The 19503-nt window shown below is 34.6% G+C and overlaps 1 protein-coding gene across 1 annotated transcript in view; it reads right to left on the bottom strand.

The window, feature by feature from the left end:
• ppfia2 (PTPRF interacting protein alpha 2) overlaps positions 1-19223 on the bottom strand; it is a 168257-nt gene extending 149034 nt beyond the window's left edge. The window contains exons 1-2 of the mRNA XM_088922591.1: positions 19118-19223; positions 15838-16124 (exon numbers count right to left, since the gene is read on the bottom strand). Coding sequence (XP_088778717.1) covers positions 15838-16124; positions 19118-19223 — 393 coding nt within the window. The remainder of the gene's footprint in view (positions 1-15837; positions 16125-19117) is intronic.
• Between the last annotated feature and the right edge of the window lie 280 nt (positions 19224-19503).

Raw genomic sequence — 19503 nt, 5'->3', positions numbered from 1 at the left:
GGTGACACAGCTGCTGGCAATATATATGTTTTCTAAATACTATTTATATACAATTAATAACAATTATATATACTTTATGTAATTAAAAAAAATAATTATATTATTGTTATTCAGTATTGCGACATATCTCATCTGAAGTTGTTGTAGCAACGTGGTAACAACATCTTGTATTAACAATGTAATCATTGTATTTAATGAACCTGTTTGTCACTAATACTGTAACGATTTGTCTGAAAACCACATACAGCTTCACTACTTTAAGGATTCACTGCGTCACCTTGCAGTTTTAAAAAGTAGTGCAGTTTTGCATCAGAGTATTAGTCTGTGACACCAGAGTATACGGACATCCACCTTGCGCATTCTAGATGGCTGCATATGTAATTCAGCAACAATTACTAGCAGTTCAGTTATAAAGTTTCATTTTAGTAATTGAGAGCTAAATAGAAGAAGAAAGACATTTCCCTTGTGTGACCTAATTACAATGCTCATACTGTGCAAGTGCTAGAGGTACATGAAAAAAAGAACAGAAATTTTCAGTGACCATTTTATAAAAAGGGGAGAAGTGTATAATGTTTAAAAATAAGTGTTTTTCTTGTGTTTGTGGGCTCTCTTTTAGTTTTTCTTTCTACATATAGTTTATACCTCAATAAAACAAAAGCAACCATAAACTACAAAGTACTTTCCTGAATGGATAGTTATATAATATTATGACATAACCTTTTGCTAAGTAACAGACCCAGGAAAGCTGATTTAGGAGCATCCTGTCACTTTTGTATTGAAATTTGAGGATTCCAATAGCCTGAACCTTTATAAATTATACAGTATAAGCTTTTATATGTTTCTGAAGGTAAATATCACTGATTCCAAATATCCAGTGCTTAGAAACAGTAATCATTCTGTTTTCTTTGTTCCAGGCTGTGTTTGCTACATTAACTTAAATAGTAATCCTTTAATTCATCATATCTACCCTCCAGAATCATTTCAGGAGTTTATGTTGTATACAGTATCACAGGAAAAGAATCAGCTGATAATACTGAAATCAGATTGGCACAAAGATGACTAGGGGCATAAAAAAACTGGACTCTGTGCTGTCTCAGCATGGTGCCATTATGTTTTGAAAATTAAATGTACAGCAGAATAAACTCTCTATTCCTATTAAAGCTCTGGCCACACTCTCAGTCATGTGTGCCGAAAGAGTTATTTTTCTCAGTATTGTCCATTACCAACATTTGTGTTGTTTTGCGTGAGGGGATAGAAGCGTAAACATGCAGAACACAACATAACTCCATTAAATTGTTCATTCGTATGCCTAAATTCAAGGCACATGATTCACAAATTAGATTTTTTTTACCATTTCGTAAAACATGGTTTATCTCAGAGTTCTTCTTAAAATCCCTTACAAATTTGATCAATTGCAGAGTGAATATACAGTACTGTAGTTCTGATAGAAGCACAGGATAGCTGGCCCAGAGCAAAGTATTGTGCTGGTGTCAATCAGCTATGCTATGTAAACTCTTTTCCCTAACAATTCCCGTCTCTGTCATTGTGGCATTTCAGCCATAGCCTTAATCAAATTGTGTACTGTATGTTTTAATCAAAAATAAGCCCTTTGGGGTTGTAGGGAAACCGAATCATATCCTACACTGGTACAAATGCTCAAATGTCTGATGAATTATCTACAGTATACAAGTTATTTACTGTATGTGCAGTTTCTTCAATAGCCCAGACGAGTCCTTACATATTTGAACAAAGTCTATCAGCAATACTGTTGAAATCTCCGTCTCTTTAAATGATCAATGGAAGCTTTCATCAACATTTCATTTATTTTACAGAAAAAATATGTTCAGAAGCAGGCAGAAAATAATACAATTTTTTTTTAAGATGAATTAAAATTCTGTTCAAAATAAAAAAAAAACATGGGTTCCAGCCAATGTTTTTTTCCCAAATTTCAGGGAACACTATGATTTTGTCAAGGATGTTTAAATAAATTAAAAGTGTATCAAGAACATCTGAGAGTCTTCTCCTTTGGTATTGATAAAATAGGCTTATCTTATAACAAAATGCTCACCATTTGCCATCGTTTTGTGTTCTGACTGAATGTGTAACTTTCTGATACAAATCCCTTATGTTTGGCCTTCTCTAGCTGAATGTGTAGTTGGATCTTTGAATATAAAATGTTACTGAAAAATTATACCAGATTCTATAACGAAGCCAACACTTTCAAAATGAAAACTTGACATTGAGTCTGAAGCTGAGGGTAGGATGTCTCAAACATTTGGCTAAAAATGCTATTAATATGTTGTTTTTAAGAGTGTGGCTTAATGTGTTCCAAAGATAGTCAGGGAGCAAAAGCAAGTCTGCCATGCAGAATTCCATTACTTGTGTTCCGTTTATGAACTAGACACTCATTTCATAAGCAAATATCACATTGTTTTAAGTTTTACAGTTTATGCTGTGAGTGATCAATGTTGGTTAATAGATAATGAGACGCATCGGCAGGTCAGGATATAACAACAAAATTCTGAGTATATACAGTAATTAGTGAGGAAGTCATGATTATAAAGAAGGGACGAGCCAAGCACCAATCTAGATAACACAATGCATTCCTGACTCATGATAATAAAGATGCAGTCAATTGGTAAACTGCTAATTAATGAACATTGTGCTTCTTTTGATCTACAAAAATAAACCCTTCAAGAGGATTTAAAGGTCTCCTAAACAACAGAACTTGCCAAGAATTACCACACTGGCCAGGTGGGTTGGTGCCAGCAAGGATCAAATTCTGTTTCTTTGCATGTAGCTCTGCTTAGTGAGCCCCCTGTTGTCTTTTTGCTGTAAAGGTCGGGATAAATAAATCTGTTTATATAGTTGGCAGTGTCTTATTCATATTACCTGATGGCCCACTAAAGGTTTGCTAGTCTCACCAGACTGGATATGGCATTATGAAAAAAATATATTAATGAAGGTATAATTTCACAATTTGCGATGTAAAACCTGTTCAATTCAAGTGTGTATTAAATAAAAACCGTGAGGTGCTACATTGCTAAACAGTGCAGTAGGTTTTCAAAAACATGAGTCCATCCTGCTGTATTATTCTTAAGGGAACATTCCCAATTTTTTATTAGTCTTTCCAATATTAAACGTAATGGTAGTTTAATACACTTAAGACACAAAATGGACTCAGTTCTAAAAATTAAATGGTTTTGTCTCACAAAATGTCCACATTAATGTGGTAAACCAGTAATGTACAGTAATCTGCCTTGTAATTAAAAATCACATTATAAAGTGTAAGATATTAGTGGGATAAAAAATCTGATTATAGTACAATGCATTTCCTATACAATACCAACAGTTTGGGCAGACTTATGAAAACTGCAGTATGGAAGTTTGAAATTTAGGATAAAAGAAAAGTCCACACCAAAACATCTTATTTACGTTTTCTTCTGTTGAGTCTTATTCTGAGGAAAACAGGATTTTTTTAGAATAATGTTTCAACATCGTTTTGTAATACAGTGTTAGTATCTTTCAGTAAACCATTATTCACAAAGGAAGGTGTAATAATGTCATAATCATATCTTTGATACAATGAGACACAACATTTAGCAGAGTGCCTCTAACATATTATGTCTTATCATTATATACACTTTATTTATACATTATTTTGCACTTTTGTGTTATTTTGAAAGTACTGTATGTTAATATACTTAAATAGTGCCAAATAACAGGAATTTAAAGGTGTAGAGAACAGTGATTTTTCTGATGGGGCATTTCACTGCTTGCAAATGTATATCTAGGAAGAAAGGCAGACCTACATCTTCCCCAGAAGTACACAACAACAATAAATTATTCATTACATTGGAGCAATAACTCTGGAGATCCATTATGAAAAGAAGTGGGAGAACCACTAAAGACAGGAATCCCTTAGATTATTATACCCAAACCAAATGATGGCAGTACCCAATTTGTTGATTGGTCCTCCTCTCTAAGAAAAGACAATTTGAATTGATAAGAGACACAACCCAAACCACAGACTTTATTAATGTTAAAAATGCCAACTTATTTTAAAATTATAACATAAAACTTACAATAGGCCATCATCAGTAAATAATCTTGAATCTCACAGAAAGGAAATGAAATTAAACTGAACGAATGAAAACAATTCTTCTTTGGCAGTAATACTAATACTAATACATATAGTAATACTAAAGTACTAATAATAAGTGCATAATACTATAGCTCTCCATCAGCTAATATTTTATATACTGTAAGTCTGGTTGATTTTTTAAAGCTAAAAGTTTAGTTATGCTGAGTAACATCTTAAAATATTCAGTAATGTAGTCATAATATACTCATTCAGTAATGAGCAGCAGGGAATTCAAGAAGATCAGGCCTGTGGAATTTCAATAACCATTTAAAAGGTAGGTTTCATATAAACATTTTCTTTTAAGCATTCTTTATCACATTCTTTAAGATAACTGAACATGGAAAAAACAAAATAACTTAATATTTAAAAACAAGAAACACTATTGCTATATTTGAATGAATGATGTTGTAGGGGAGCTTGACAAAATTATTAGTTTTTTTTCCCAAAAACCTTATTAAAGCTTACCACATAACAATAATTATCACAGAACCAAATACCCTACAGCTAACACAAATAGATGATGGGATTTATATGAGAAAAGTGGGATGTGAGTGTGAGAAATGAAAGGGAAATGCAAAGGAAAGATCTGTCTGATGAATGTGTTGCCACAGATGAAATTAAACACATGGGTTTGGGCCCCTGTAGAATAGGTTGGGAGACAAGGCAGACTGAATTCCTTTAAACTGTGAGAATGCAGCTGAGTCATATGCCAGTTTCATAATAGAAAATCATTAATCTAATTGTACCCATACCAATTGGACTGCTGAGAACCACTGAAAGTCTTGTAAGGCATATAAAGCATCTATTCATGGAGAAAAATGATTCTATTGCCACATATCAACTACTGAATAACTAGGTTCAGACACAAAATTAAGTAGTGCCTTTCCCTATACCATCAAAATACTGTGTATATCCTGTAACACAATAAGTATGTCTACCTGACCAACTGCTCTATTAGATGTAGACCTTTAAATATTAATATTTGGAAAGATTTAGGCCTTTAAATATTAACATTTTCAAAGATAAATATCCAAACATGAATTAATATATTTTATCTCAAAGAATTACCAGAGTACTGAGGGGGTTTAAAAAACAGATTGAACAGTTTGTTAGACAATGCTATCTCTTAAACACAACAAATGTCAAAATGCTGTGACATGTGCTGCAATACCTAAGCACTAAAAACAGTAGCTTTCATTCCCTTTTTCATTATTTTTTTATCTCCAGAATAAAAATATTTCCTTTTTGATTTAATGAAGAAATAGGTAAATCTTGACATTATTAGTTTTATATGTCACAAAAAAACCTCAATAAGAATAAGAATTGAAAGTCTGATCAAAGTTTACCTAGGGGGAAAACAAAGATTATAATACTTTAAAGAAAGAGTAATAGCAGTTCGTCTGCAAATTTGCCTTTGCAGAGATTGAATAACTTATGCTATGCTATGCTAACTTATGCTTCTTTTCTTGTGACTTTAATTACAATGGTACTAGAAGACAACTGTAGTTTAAATTTGAAGAGTCTCTTTCATACATTAATTCAGAAAAACATATACAGTAGTTCTATGCAAGGATTTTGATTTGTAACAGAAAGGAAGTCATCAGTAACTGTTAATGAATACAGTAAATTGTTTAATTTCAGGTGAGTTCTGTTCATATAAAGTTCTGAAAATATGCTACAGTATGTTCTTTAAAACTGCATAAATATATTACACTAATATGTCAGTATATTGTTGCATACATTACACATACAAAAATTCTGTTACATCCAATTCCAATTGATGTGTATTACGCTCTTTTGGGCTACTAATACAAAATTTCAAACTTTGCATTAAATTGGATCAAAGTGGAACGTAAAGGACAGTACCTGCTTGTTGTTGGGTACTTGTCTTACTTTGAATTAAAGAATTTGACTTGGGAAGGCAGACATTCTACCACTTTATTGTTTAGAAATTTAAAAGTGAAAACATGTCATTGAAAAAGAATGGAAAATAATCTGTTCACATGGATATGTATTCCTTATATAAGATGAAAACAATAGTGACAACAGTGCAGTGAACAGGAGATGGCATACTGTACTATACACTATATCATTGTAGCTGACTTTAAGGATTCATTTCTTCCTGTAGTTGTCTTCTGTCTTTCAAAAAACACCAAAAAGGCCCTCATCCAAAATATGTTGTGTCTAGGATAATATCAGTAGGAAACTTTAATATATGAAAAAAGACAAGCCATTCAATGATCTCTCAGCAGTCCACTCCATAGACTTCATCTCTTTTTTTTCGTGATTTATTATTAAATATTAAGTGGGGTGAAAGCATCATCATATCACCTACCACACCCAATTTGAGCCCCAACCTCAATCTAAAAAGTGCCCTTCAAAACAACACAAACTAGACCTTTTTTGCAGCTGTCATCTTGTACCATCAGGGCAGTCCTCTGTTATCTATCCCTTCTGAACGGAGCAGTGAAAAAAAATGTAGAGAAAAGTAACATAATACAACATAAACATGCAACAAATATAGCATCAAATGACTTTTATCATGTATAAATGGAAAAAAAAAGTTTATGAAGAAATGGAAAATGAACATTTATATGCTGTATTCCATCAGTTAATGTACAGTATAGTATTATTTTAAGGTATTTTTATTGATATCATCATAAAATTTCAAGTGTTACTGTACAAATGTGAAGAAAATATGCATGTATATACACTTTATATTTTCATACATCAAAACAAATCATGATTCAAATACATTTACTGTAAAAAGATTAGTAATATGAGCTTTGAGACAAATCAAGGGAACAAAACATAAATACTGTACTGTATATACTACAAACTCAAAAAGAACACCATATTCCACAAAATGTAGATTAATGAAATACTGTATAATGATAAATAATGTACCTTTAAAATAAACCTTAAAGGTTTCATTAAAGTAAAACTAAATTTATAGGGGAGCAATAAAGTCTCACCATACAACTAATATGTTTACTTATACGGTGCATATTTCAAATGGATAACTAAAACTTATTTAAAAAATATTTAATGACCAAGCCATGTTTGCAAAAATCATATAGCAGAATCATTAAGGAATTTTAATTTTTTAAAGGTGAACTTACGGATGGTAAAACTACAGAATTAAGGAGGTTTCCAATAAAATTTGAATAAAAAAAGCATAAGGTCCTTCCACCATCTTGTTAAGCAAAGCAAAAAATATAAAGACTCATCATTTCACTTCAGTCAGAGAATTCTGGGCATTATACTGTATGGCATGTGTTTCATTCTGTGGAACAGCTCGGTAAGAGTCCCAGACTTGACAGCACAAAAAATATGTATTAACAAGAAATAAACATAACTACAGTATACAACAAACAGATGATGACCCAACAGCTCTATATCTATCCAACAGGATGTTTACAGATCTGGGAGTTCTGAAGTCCATCCTTCTATTGACATAGACATTCCCAAAATTATATCCTTATAATCTGAATACAATAAAAACCTTAAAAGGCTACATGCACATCCTAAAAGACAAAATGAATCTCCACCCAGGACTAAAACATCCCCCTCTAATAGGATGCTCATAAATGAATGGTAACCAATTTCCCTATTCTAACAATACATGACTAAAAATAAGAGATATTTTTAGCATGCACATTCCAGAATAAAAGAAATCAGAATATCCAAATAAATAACACAGGAAGCTCTCTTATATAATACATCTCAGAGTCTGGTACGTTTTCAATTTTAAGATTATCAAGATAGAATTTGTTTCAAGAGAAACGTTCTCTCATGGTACAAGTTTCCAATAAGATAATAATGATGGATGATAATGATAATGTCTGTTCTTTTCCCTGTCCTTTCTTTTTGTCCTGTTCTGAAAACTACTTTGTTCCACAGTCCAGCCCTATAGAGACTAGCTCAATGACATCACTATGAATGCCTGGATCACTGTTGAATATTTATGCTTTAATATCGTTGACTTAATGATTTACATTGAAGTTAATTAACGTGAGAAAATCATTAGGATTCCTTTGATCATCTGTATCTTGGGCTATGCAGCTGTGTGAATACAGCAAAACAGTACCCATTGATCCAAACCTTCTGAATAAGGTAACTCTGCTGGAAACTCCAGATGTTTCTGACCTTTCTGAAACTCAGCTTTCACCCAGCCACAATAGATACATAATAAATATTTTAAACTATTATATTGGTGTACCCATCCATTATCTCTAAGCCACTTATTCTTGAGTGTCATGGCAAGGCAGAATCTATCCAGTCCAGCTAGACAGGACTAACGACAAACAAATGCTCCCATACTGGATGGGAGACCAGTCTATTATACCTATGTAGAAAGAGACAATTTTGAAGAGCTTAATATTTTGAATAGTCAAGCAAACCTAACCTCCTGCCTTCAGGCAGCAGGAAAAAACTGAACACCTAGAGGAACTTTACAAAAACCTGGGGGAAATATGCAGCTGACAGGTAAAGTAGGAACTGAATGCAGAAACCTACAGCAGAGCAGTGCTGCCATGTCACCATGCCACTATAAATTGTTTTGGTTCATATGCTGTATTATTTTTATTTTTGCAAAAATGTTTCTTTGAGCTGCCCTACATTGTAATTTGGTACATAATGCTTTTGGTTTACTGATATTTTTTAAACTAAGTCAGTCTGGATGAAGGGTTAAAGTAAATGGGTTCATGGTAATAGAAAACAGGTAATCCACAAAAATCCTTTTTTGTTTCTATACAATATACTTTTAGAATTATTGTCATCAAAAATTCCAGTACACTGAGTTTTCATTGAGCAAACCTGTCAGTAAACTTTCAGTAAATCATTTGAAAAACCTCCTACTCCAGTCACAAATAATACACGCTGACAGAGGGAAAGGAATATGTGTGCCTGGAAATTGTGCAATACTTACCTTGAAGTACTCCATGATCTGGATTATGGGCTATGAGATACTGTAGGACATTTGTAAAATAGATAACTACCAATTTCAATTAAATGACATAATCACTGTCATGAAAAACAGATCTACAGAGAATGTACTGGTGCTGTATAATGCATGAAAGACTTAATAGGAAATTGTTTCACAGACATTCCTAGTAATGACACAAAATATTAATCTTGCTGTAGAAATGCCTATAGTAAGTGAAGGAAGCCCTACTTTCAGCAGAGAAGCCTTTATGTGAAGTCATCTCTGTGGTGTTCATACTGTACATGGTTGTTCATTCGACTGAACAGTTTTTGGGATCATTTTTCCATTCATTCATATACTGTAGGGGTATCTGTAATAGTAAGGTTTCTCAGCTCAGAATGGCACATAAAAAGGTGAAAAAGGTGAAAACCTGTTATTTGGAAGGCAATAAAAATATCATCCATACTTAAGAGCTTCAATAAAATACAGGTTTTAGGTTCATACTGTACATGTATACAATGTCAGCTGTATTGGTCCCTCTGAGCCTTACTTGATGTACTTCTCCAGGAAATATACACAAGTCCAGTACATTTTCATGCTATAAAAAGGAAAGCACTCTCTGCATTTAAAAAACAAGTCACTGAATGTTCATCTGGTGACATGTTAGCTCTTACTGGCCCAGAGTATTGATCAGAACAGAACAGCAGCAGCTGACGCTAATTAATTTGTTCAATTAATGGGTCTCCACAAATCTTGAGAGCATTGCTTTTGCAAGGGAGCTTCTACAATGTTTCCCAAGTTTTTTGTAAAAAAGTTGGAGGCAGGGATAAAAGAAGGATTGCCCAAGAAAGCAAAAATATTCTAAAAGATATACAGTATGTAAAAAATAAGAAATAGAAAAAAGAAAAAAGAATTAATAACAGTACTAGGAAAAAGAAAAAAGAATAACGGTACTATTACTGTGCTTTCAAATCAAAATATTTCACGGCTATTTTAAGAAATAACAGTTCAACACTTTGCTGAGAATCCTTAATGGCTGTTGCCAAGAAAAGATTACTTTGTAAGGCACCTTTTAAAAGGAAACTCCTTAACATTATATATCATTTACTCACAAGGCCAGAACAAAATACAAATTATCAGTATTATTAGTATTAGAGTAATACTACACTATGCAGCCACTCAGTAATGTCACTCTAAATGTTTTTGACCCTGCTTTTTTTCCCACAAATGTCTCTTTCCTCATCTACGCTTGCCTGTGTAGAGCAATCCATTTACAAAGGGAACAGTACTCAGTATATAAACTACACAAATATTAAAATGCATATGGAACATACACCAAAGGCAAGGTCAAAAATAATTTCTTAGATGTTAAAAAAAAAATCAATAAAATGATAAACAATGGAAACAACAGCTTCCTGTAATGCTGTTGTCAGGAGCATAATGTTTTGTTAGGGGAAGTGGTAAGTCAATATTTATGTTTTGCATTCACATCAAAACAAATCTCCAGAGATTCACAAATGGCTCAACTATCAAAGGCGCCCAAGAGCAGGTAGAGCTCTATAATCCTAGTTATCTACTGTAGTCATGTCACTCGCTGACTTTGATGAGGATTCCCCAAGTTGTGGTGCACAAATAGCTGAAAGCCACCAAGGGTTGGGACTGATTAGTTGGCTAGGGCTCTCTCCTTTCACAGCAACAAAGAGACTCCAGTGTCTTCCCAAGTGCTTGTAGGCTAGCAGTGCTATACAATGAGGATTATGAGTCTCTTCCAGTTGGTACTGAATCTCTGGTGTGGGACTGTGCTGTCTGTGATGTGTCAGAATTTGAGTGATTTGGAGATAGGCAAGTTGGAGTAGTCTGCTTATATAGTCCTGAGCTGAGCCACACAGTTTGGGATTCCAAATTGGGTGGGTATACAGCAAAAAAACAATTAGGAATTCCAAATGTATACTAAAATAGAAAAAAGAAAAAAAAAGCTATACTGCACTCCATGACACAGAAAGTGTTTATGTTAATGTGCACACTATTTAAATCAGAAATTATGTTGGAAAACATAGGCAAATACATTCAACTGAACAATGTAGTGAACTGGGAACTTATTGTACATTAAAAACACATTACAAACTGGAATCATGCTGCATTAAAACACATTATAACAAATACTGCATATACAGTATATCAATAGTTTAACACTGGCTACCAACCTGAATATACTGTATGATTACAAACAGGCAAACGATGCCTCATACCCTCATAAAGCCAATGGACTACTTTAAGCTCAGCAATGAAACAAAATTCCCCCCAAAAAACAGAAATTTTGCTATGCATAACTCTACAGTTGAATAAAAGCATGCAAATGAGAGAAGGTGATTCAGATAATCTAGTTTATTTAGCTTTTAGTAGATATTTAAACTGAGAATCATTCAGTTATTTCCTGAAGGGAGGATATTATCTCATATTATCAACAATATGGCTAGGCACCTTGTGGTAAATTCCCCAAACCCTTGTTTTAGTTTTAAATTCAATTTCAAGTGGTTTCCATTTTTGCCCCCTTGTTCGTATTCCAATGCTAATTCTGAAGATGTCCATTGCATTCAGTGTCTTTGAGGACTCTAACACAAATATTTAGTTCTCTGATTCAGATAGAGTTGGGCATTTCTTTGAGCCTGAGTGCACCTGGTTGCTCATCTCTGGACTGATTCTAGAGCAACAATATTTATTTTGCATTGTGATAAGTAAAACTATACATCATATTTTCATCAGTCACACTAGTTTATGTTACAATTTTAACATAACATCATTTAATTTAAATTCTAAATGTTATCTGTTAACATTCTCCTTTTTAATTGTCTCCCCACACAGCCTAGAAGATGATAAGTATATCCCAACAAACACCTTTCATATTTCAAAAACAGTTTTTCATAGGAAGCTTCTTCACAGTGTTTCCCATTTAATTATATTTTATGTTTCTGCTACCTGTATATAACATTCTGCACTTGGTGTTTGCCCAGTCTTGAATTATATCTATGCCTTTGTAAATTCCCTTTACTCTCTCATCCTAGCGTTAATCCCGCTTCAGCAGGGTCTCAATTTGGTAGTTTGAACCAAATCTTTGAGCCGACGTTGCCATTAAATGCGACCGAGAATACTCCAATACTCTGCCTGCCGTCGGAGTGGGGGGAGGAGAACAAAGTAATGTAGCCAATTCATAGAGGGGGATTACTAGGAGGCATAGGAAATTTGGCCAGGACGCCAGGGTTACACCCCTACTCTTTTCGAGTAACACCCTAGGATTTTTAATGACCACAGAGAGTCAGGACCTCGGTTTTACGTCTCATCCGAAGGACGGCACCTGTTTACAGTATAGTATCCCCGTCACTATACTGGGGCATTAGGACCCACATGGACCGCAGGGTGAGCACCCCCTGCTGGCCCCACTAACACCTCTTCCAGCAGCAACCTTAGTTTTTCCCAGGAGGTCTCCCATCCAGGTACTGACCAGGTTCACACCTGCTTAGCTTCAGTGGGCTGCCAATTGTAAGTTGCAGGGCAACATGGCTGCTGTCTTGTAAATTCCCTTTACAAAGCTTTTTAAGTGTTTGCCAATCCTCCTATTTTGGTATCATCTGTGAATAGTTAATTATGTCAGAATCTATATCACTGGTACAAAATTAGAAAGAGCAGTTGTCCTGAAAACATTTCCATGTATTATGCCACTAATTGTATCATCCTTACTAGAACATACTGTATATCTGTTCTCTATCCATCAACTAGTTCCTAATCCAAATGAATGCATTTTGACTGCCTTAATAAAAAGTGAATTACTTTTTCATGAAGAAAGTTATCAAAAGTCTACATATACCAAAACCCATTCTTTTCTTGTATCCATTACAACTGTTGCTTGTTCAATGAATTTAAACAGGTTAGTTAAACTAGACCTACCTTTTATAATTCCATAGAGATTATCCTCTAAATCTTGTTTCCATACAAATCTTCGATGAGATCATCTCTTTTAGTTCTAAGTAGGTGCAGTAATAATTAGTGCATTCAGAGGTCTGAAAAAGAGGTACTGTACTAATATACAAATAAAGGTCAGGAGTGTTGGGAAGTTACTACACAGATAGAGTATCAGATCACTCAGATCAGACTTGGGGTGAGGCTGCAGGGTGAGAAGGCACAACAGCAGCAGGGTGAGAAGTTTTTTTAATTAAAAAATACCAAATACCAAATTAAAAAATACCAAACTCTACCACTGCTGAAAACCTTTCTTATATTCTTAAAATAAACCACTATTATTGAATTGTTATGTTGCTTTTATCAAGATGGTAATGTAGAATAATTTATAGTATAAGGAAAAAATAATGAACACGATGCAACAGCTTTCAAGTTGTAACACTTCATATAATATGCTATATTTACTGCATACCAGTGTAACACCACTTTAAAAAACAAAAAGTGCACCCATTAAAAGAAAGAAACTGCCCATTATTCATTCTACCTTGTAAGTAAATATTTATGGAAACCATTAACTGAAAAAAATCTACATTTAGAATAAGACAACAAATTTAATATTGGTCATGATATTTCACCAATTACCACAGATCTTGTAGCAGATAGCTTTGAACTTCGCCAAATTGAGAGAGTCACTGCACAAGTTCTTGCCCTTTCAAATGGATGTATGCAGAAATTAATCACAAAGCTGTTAATAACAACAGCATCCCTGCTGCAAAGAATCTCTCTGTATGCCATGTCAAGTTTTAAACAACAGAACAAAAGAGCACTGATAAGACATATTCGAAAAAACCCTCACCAGAGCTTGTCAGACGTAACTTAAGTACCAGGGCATAATGAAAATATAGTAGTGTATTCTACAGAAGCTTGGCAAACTTACTGACTATGGCACTATGGAGCAGTGGCTCTGTGGCTAAGGATCTGTGCCTGTGGCTGGAAGGTTGCTGGTTCAGATCCCGTGGCCGGCAGAAGAATCCTACTCTGTTGGGCCCCTGAGCAAGGCCTTAACCCCAACTGCTCCAGGGGTGCTGTACAATGGCTGACCCTGCGCTCTGACCCAAAACTTCTCTCCCTGTCTGTGTGTCTCATGGAGAGCAAGCTGGGGTATGCGAAAAAACAAATTCCTAATGCAGGAAATTGTATGTGGCTAATAAAATGATCTTATCTTATACGTAAGACTTGAATTTGCCGGAATGCTGAAATGCTTCACCAAAACTGGGAAGTTCTGGAGAGCAATCTTCATGACGAATTTATAGCAATTATATATTATAGCCACATAGCAATTATAGCTACAAGTCCTTTTGGGTGGGGCTCTATAAACTTTGCATAATTATTTGATTAACTTTTTGGCCATTCTTCTTGGTATCTTTGCTTGTGCTCTCAAGCTGTTTGGGGACTGCTTTTGACAGCAATTTTCAAGTATTTGAACATATTCCCAATACAATTCAAGACATGACTTTATCTAGGCAACTCAAGCACATTCACTTTCTTAAGCCACTCTAATGTTGTTTAGGCCTTGCACTGTGGGTCACTGTTCGGTGAATTTTCTACCCATTTTTGAAATCTTTAGAAGAGGGTTTTCTCTAGTTTTGTAGTATCTTTGCTCTAAATTGCTATATCAATTTTTTTTTCAATACTAACAAGCTTTCCAGTACCTGCTGAGGAGAAGCATCCTCATAGCGTAAGCAGCACACATCATGCTTGACAGCAGTTAAGGTGTTGCAGGATTTGAGGATTTTTTTTTTCAGCTCCATTTTTCAGTTTCAGGTTATTATTGACACATGGACCCTTCTAATAGACATATCTTATTTTTTGTCACTGAACTTTGTAACTCTTTCAAAGTCATAGTTTGCCTCACAATGGCATCCCTTAGTTTTCTCCTTGACTGAATGTTCAGTCTGGAGACATTCTGGTAGACTGATCTAGGGAGTATCTGGGTGCCTTACACTTCTTTGTGATCAACTTTACCATGCTCAAAAAGATATTAAAGGTCATTGAAATGTTTTTCTACTCTTCTCCTCATCTGTGACTTTATACAACTTTATCCCTGAATGATCCTTGGTCTTAAAGGTTGAATCTTTTCAATCAATTTATTTTATGACTAGGGACTAGATAGATGTACTTATTTTAAAATCATGTAAACCACTACCATTCCTCACAAAAGTCAGTAAAATAATTTAACTACTTGTTAAGGTAATTCTGTGCATTTAACTTTAGGTTTACCATAGGAAACTGTATGAATGCTAGGCATTTTTCTTTTACATTAATTATTTATTGAATGCTTTCCTTTTTATTTAAATTTGTGGAGAAAGTTGAGTACATACTGTAACAAATATCAATTGCTGCTTCAAGGTGTCATGACTGCATGTTTAAAGCAATAAAATGTTAAAAAATTGTGACTTTTAGTCCAAATACTTGGCACTTAATCTTTGTACCATATACTGTATGTCATACAATCTAGTTTAGAAAAATAAAAATTGCCATTTCTTAAAGCAGACAGTGTCTGTGTCCTACAGATAACCAAAACAGTTTCACAAAACACTTGTTTGCTTGTTTTGTTACACCCCTGTGACCACAGCAACCAGGTCCAACACCTCCCGGTGCCGTGACAACACGTTCAAGGTAGCTGTCCATGCCACCCGCCCCCACTTAACTGTAATAACCCCAATGGCACCAGATACTTTAGCCCTGTCCTGTCCTCAGTCACACACTCTGTCAATGGGCTTTCACTCTAAGTATAGTGAATGATCCTTACACAAACCAGCCTGTCTGAAAGATATCCTGCAATCTGCCTGAAACTGTCAGACCCTTCTGATTCCACATCTGAGCCAGGACCTGACCACCAGCCGGCTCCCTGCCTGCTTTCTGTTTGCTGCACAGCTGCTGACGGTGTATACAGCAATCTCTCTGATCTGCCTAGCTGTGCAGCCTTTCCTGTTCTCTGCCTGGCTGTGCAGCACATGCTCTCCTCTGCCTGTCTGCCCAGCCCATCTTCAGCCTCGGCTGTCTTCTTGCTTTCACCTAGCGGTTGGTTCCCTCGGCCTGTCGCACAGATATGGCCTTCCAGAAGTCAGAGCAGCACCGTAACACTACTGTTGTTAAATATTTGGCAAGATGAATTTCCCCGATATTTCTTCTTTGCTGATATTAAGTCAATGATATGCAAACAAGCTTAGCTGTCATAATAATAATGTAATTCAACAGTAAAAGTCTCCTACCTATTTATATTAATATTTAAAAGATCAATGAAATATTAAAACCATGCCATCTTATAAAATATTTAAGAGCACATAAAAGGGACCAGTACAGAACTGGTAAGGAAGATGTGTTCAGTGAAGCAGAGCACAGATTATATTTGGTGATTTTAGAGGTAGTACACATGAGCACATGGGCAAGTGTGAAGCAAATGAAAAGAGGATTTAAGTGCATACTGTAGATATTGATGAGTATAGCAATGGTTTTCACTGATCACTGTCCTGCCATCACATTATCATAGGCTATTTCCTTTTTCCTCATAAACAGGATGTTAATCATCTACAGTATATACTGTCGATAATCAGCATAGTGATAACCTGTAAAAGAAAGCTTTAACAGGGCAACAGTCAAGATTTTATTGGTTTCCTGGTATAATCTAAGAATATTTTCAAAAGAAAATTTGACAAAAATCTTGATAAATAACTTCAAAGAGTCAGTTTTTCACAAGAAGACTGTATACAGTATTGTGTTTTTTATGTCCATTAAATGGCCATACTGTACATGGCTGAGGTAGATTATTGTTAGTGTGCATGTTTATACATCTGTCAGGTGTTCGTCTAGTCTTAGAATTAGTGTTGTCTTGGTAGTTTCAGTATTGTTAGAATACTGTGCACTGTACAATATAGAGTGTATTCAAGTATTCAAAATCCTCACAGGCATTCACAAAGTCAATCCAATGGACTGTTTGTAAGACATAAATTGAGGACACAACTGGAAAAGGAGGCACTATTATTTCTGACCACCTATGAGAAAGACTGTGTGAGATGCTGAATGGCTCACCTCACTGGTGTTTGGAACAGGAAGTCTGTGTAATGTGAGTTTCAGTTTGGAAGAGGTTTTTTTTAAGCCAATGGGCAGCTTAGCTACTTGGCGATATTGCAAGAGAGGGACCTGAAAAGGTCAGGCAGTTAGTTTTTTTAGTGGAGCATTCCTTCTCCATTTCCCTGAACTAATTAAAGAGCACTTGTATTGTACCTTCTGGCTGCCACTCATGACTGTTTACCTGGGACCTGTTCATAAACAAAGATCAATTGCTATGCCACTCAAGACCCTGGGGACATCACACTACTAACCAAGTGAGCTAGATGGGCCAAATCTCCTCCTTTTGCTTGGAACCTGAAATACACCAAAACGTGGTAACTGTAAGTGAACATGCTCATGTCCATTCTTTAATTATCACACAGCATGCTACTAGCTATGCAAAACTGGTATAATAGCTGGGAATCACCACTTGATAAAACCTAAGGGCAGAATGGATTTCAGCGTTGAGGCTTCACAAGCACGTACAGTATATTACCATGGAGAAAATTCTGTGCAATCCAAATCACCTTTGCTTAATTTAGTATTCTAATACGCAAACTACACTAGGGATAGATTACTATAGTACTGTGAATATAGCAGTGATTTGCTGTTCTAAGGAATAGCTGCAATTACCACGGCAACAGGGCCCAATATTCTGTGTCTGTCCCGCAAGGCTTCCAGCTGAAGCCAAGTGGAAGGACCTTTTCTTACATAGTTTGTGTCTTCTGTCAACATAGATTAGGAAAGGTTAGTTCACACACAGTGAAACAAACATAATTCAGGCATGTGCTTTCTATCATTAATATAATGCTAAAGGCAGAGCTAAAATAAAGGTGCTTTATAGTCCCAAAAAGGAATTACTGTATTAGGCTTTTAAAGATGTCTACTGTAACTACCTAAAGCTATCACTAATTTACTGAAACCATTTGTTGCAGAAAAAGAGAGTAACTACAGAATTAGTTGTATATAAAATTCATGTGAGCCAGAATAAAACAAAAATCAAGAGTGTAAAATAACAAGATGCAATGTAAAACTTCCATTATGGAATGGAATTTATGTCTTCTGACTAAGACAAAAAAAGTCACCAAATACTTTTAGTCCAAATGCCTTTCTAATGATCTAGTGATTACAAAAATAATCAAAATTAAATGTTAATGAAATAATAATTATATCTAGGATTTTTTAAGATTCTGTATCAAAAATATGTGTTTTCATAGACCCATAAAGTGATTACAGTTTATATTAAGGGACTGTAATCTTTTTTTAATGAAATTACAATCTAGACAAATTATCAAGAAAAAGTCAACAAAGAAACAAACTATCAACAGATATTTATAATAAGTCCCATTCTACAAATTTGATAAATAATACTAGTAAAAAATACAATAATATCTCAAATTCACAAAAGACAATCTTCTGTGGCCATGAGTTAGGATTCTGTGAAGAAATTAAATTATGAGCACATACAACAATTATATTTCTATATGATATATTTATATTATATTTGTTAGATGATTGCAGTACATTCATACCAGAGTGAGTTGGAATCTTGCTATAAAATGGTTGATCTTATTTGTCTTTTTTTCTGAATACCTGGAGATTAATATTAAAATATTAATTTCAAAGCCAAATGTTTCTTATAAAACAAAATAGACACATGACAGGGTCCTTAACATGCATTTCTGGGTATATGAACTCAAATTAAATCAAATCTTCAACTCAGCAGATTCAGCATTCAATGGATCATTTTTTGACGAACAAAAACACATCATTAAGTACTGGGTTTATAAAGTATATTGAAAATGCTTTGAAAGTTTGATTTATCTCACACTCCTGTGGGAATTTAGCTGAGATTGACCAGTCCCAAGGTCAAGACCATGGTTATACATCAGATGTCAGATCTTAATTGGCACAGTACATAACAGTTCTGGAGATCACATATTCTAGGACTGTTGACTAGCCTTATTGATTTTTCATACCTTGAAGAGCATTTTCATCTTGATAGTCATCTTTATTGGCATTTTCAAAATATAATGTAAAATGAGTTCTAATGGATTTGCATTTCGTGTCATTCCTCTGTCCCATGGTTTTGCCCAGACATAGAGGGTAAATAAAAAGATGCATATTTCTTTACACAAGTTTGCACATTTAAGATTTTTTTGCTCTGATAAAACTGCTCTGAAGAAAGTTGAGTAGCAGTACAAGATAATACTTAAAACATGTATCCATCTGCAATTTAATTGGAGACGAATAATTTTCTTCTTGTATTTTGCCTACACCAGTCCAATAAACTGGAGGAACATAACTCCATAAGCAACACAGGAAATGTACAGTAGTACCAACATAAAAGTACAGAACCCATTTC

This window comes from Atractosteus spatula, chromosome 8 (assembly GCF_055471065.1).
Source record: "Atractosteus spatula isolate fAtrSpa1 chromosome 8, fAtrSpa1.hap1, whole genome shotgun sequence".
Lineage (NCBI taxonomy): Eukaryota > Metazoa > Chordata > Actinopteri > Semionotiformes > Lepisosteidae > Atractosteus > Atractosteus spatula.
The sequence above is the reverse complement of the archived record's forward strand: the minus strand, read 5'-3'. Positions and strand labels throughout refer to the sequence as shown.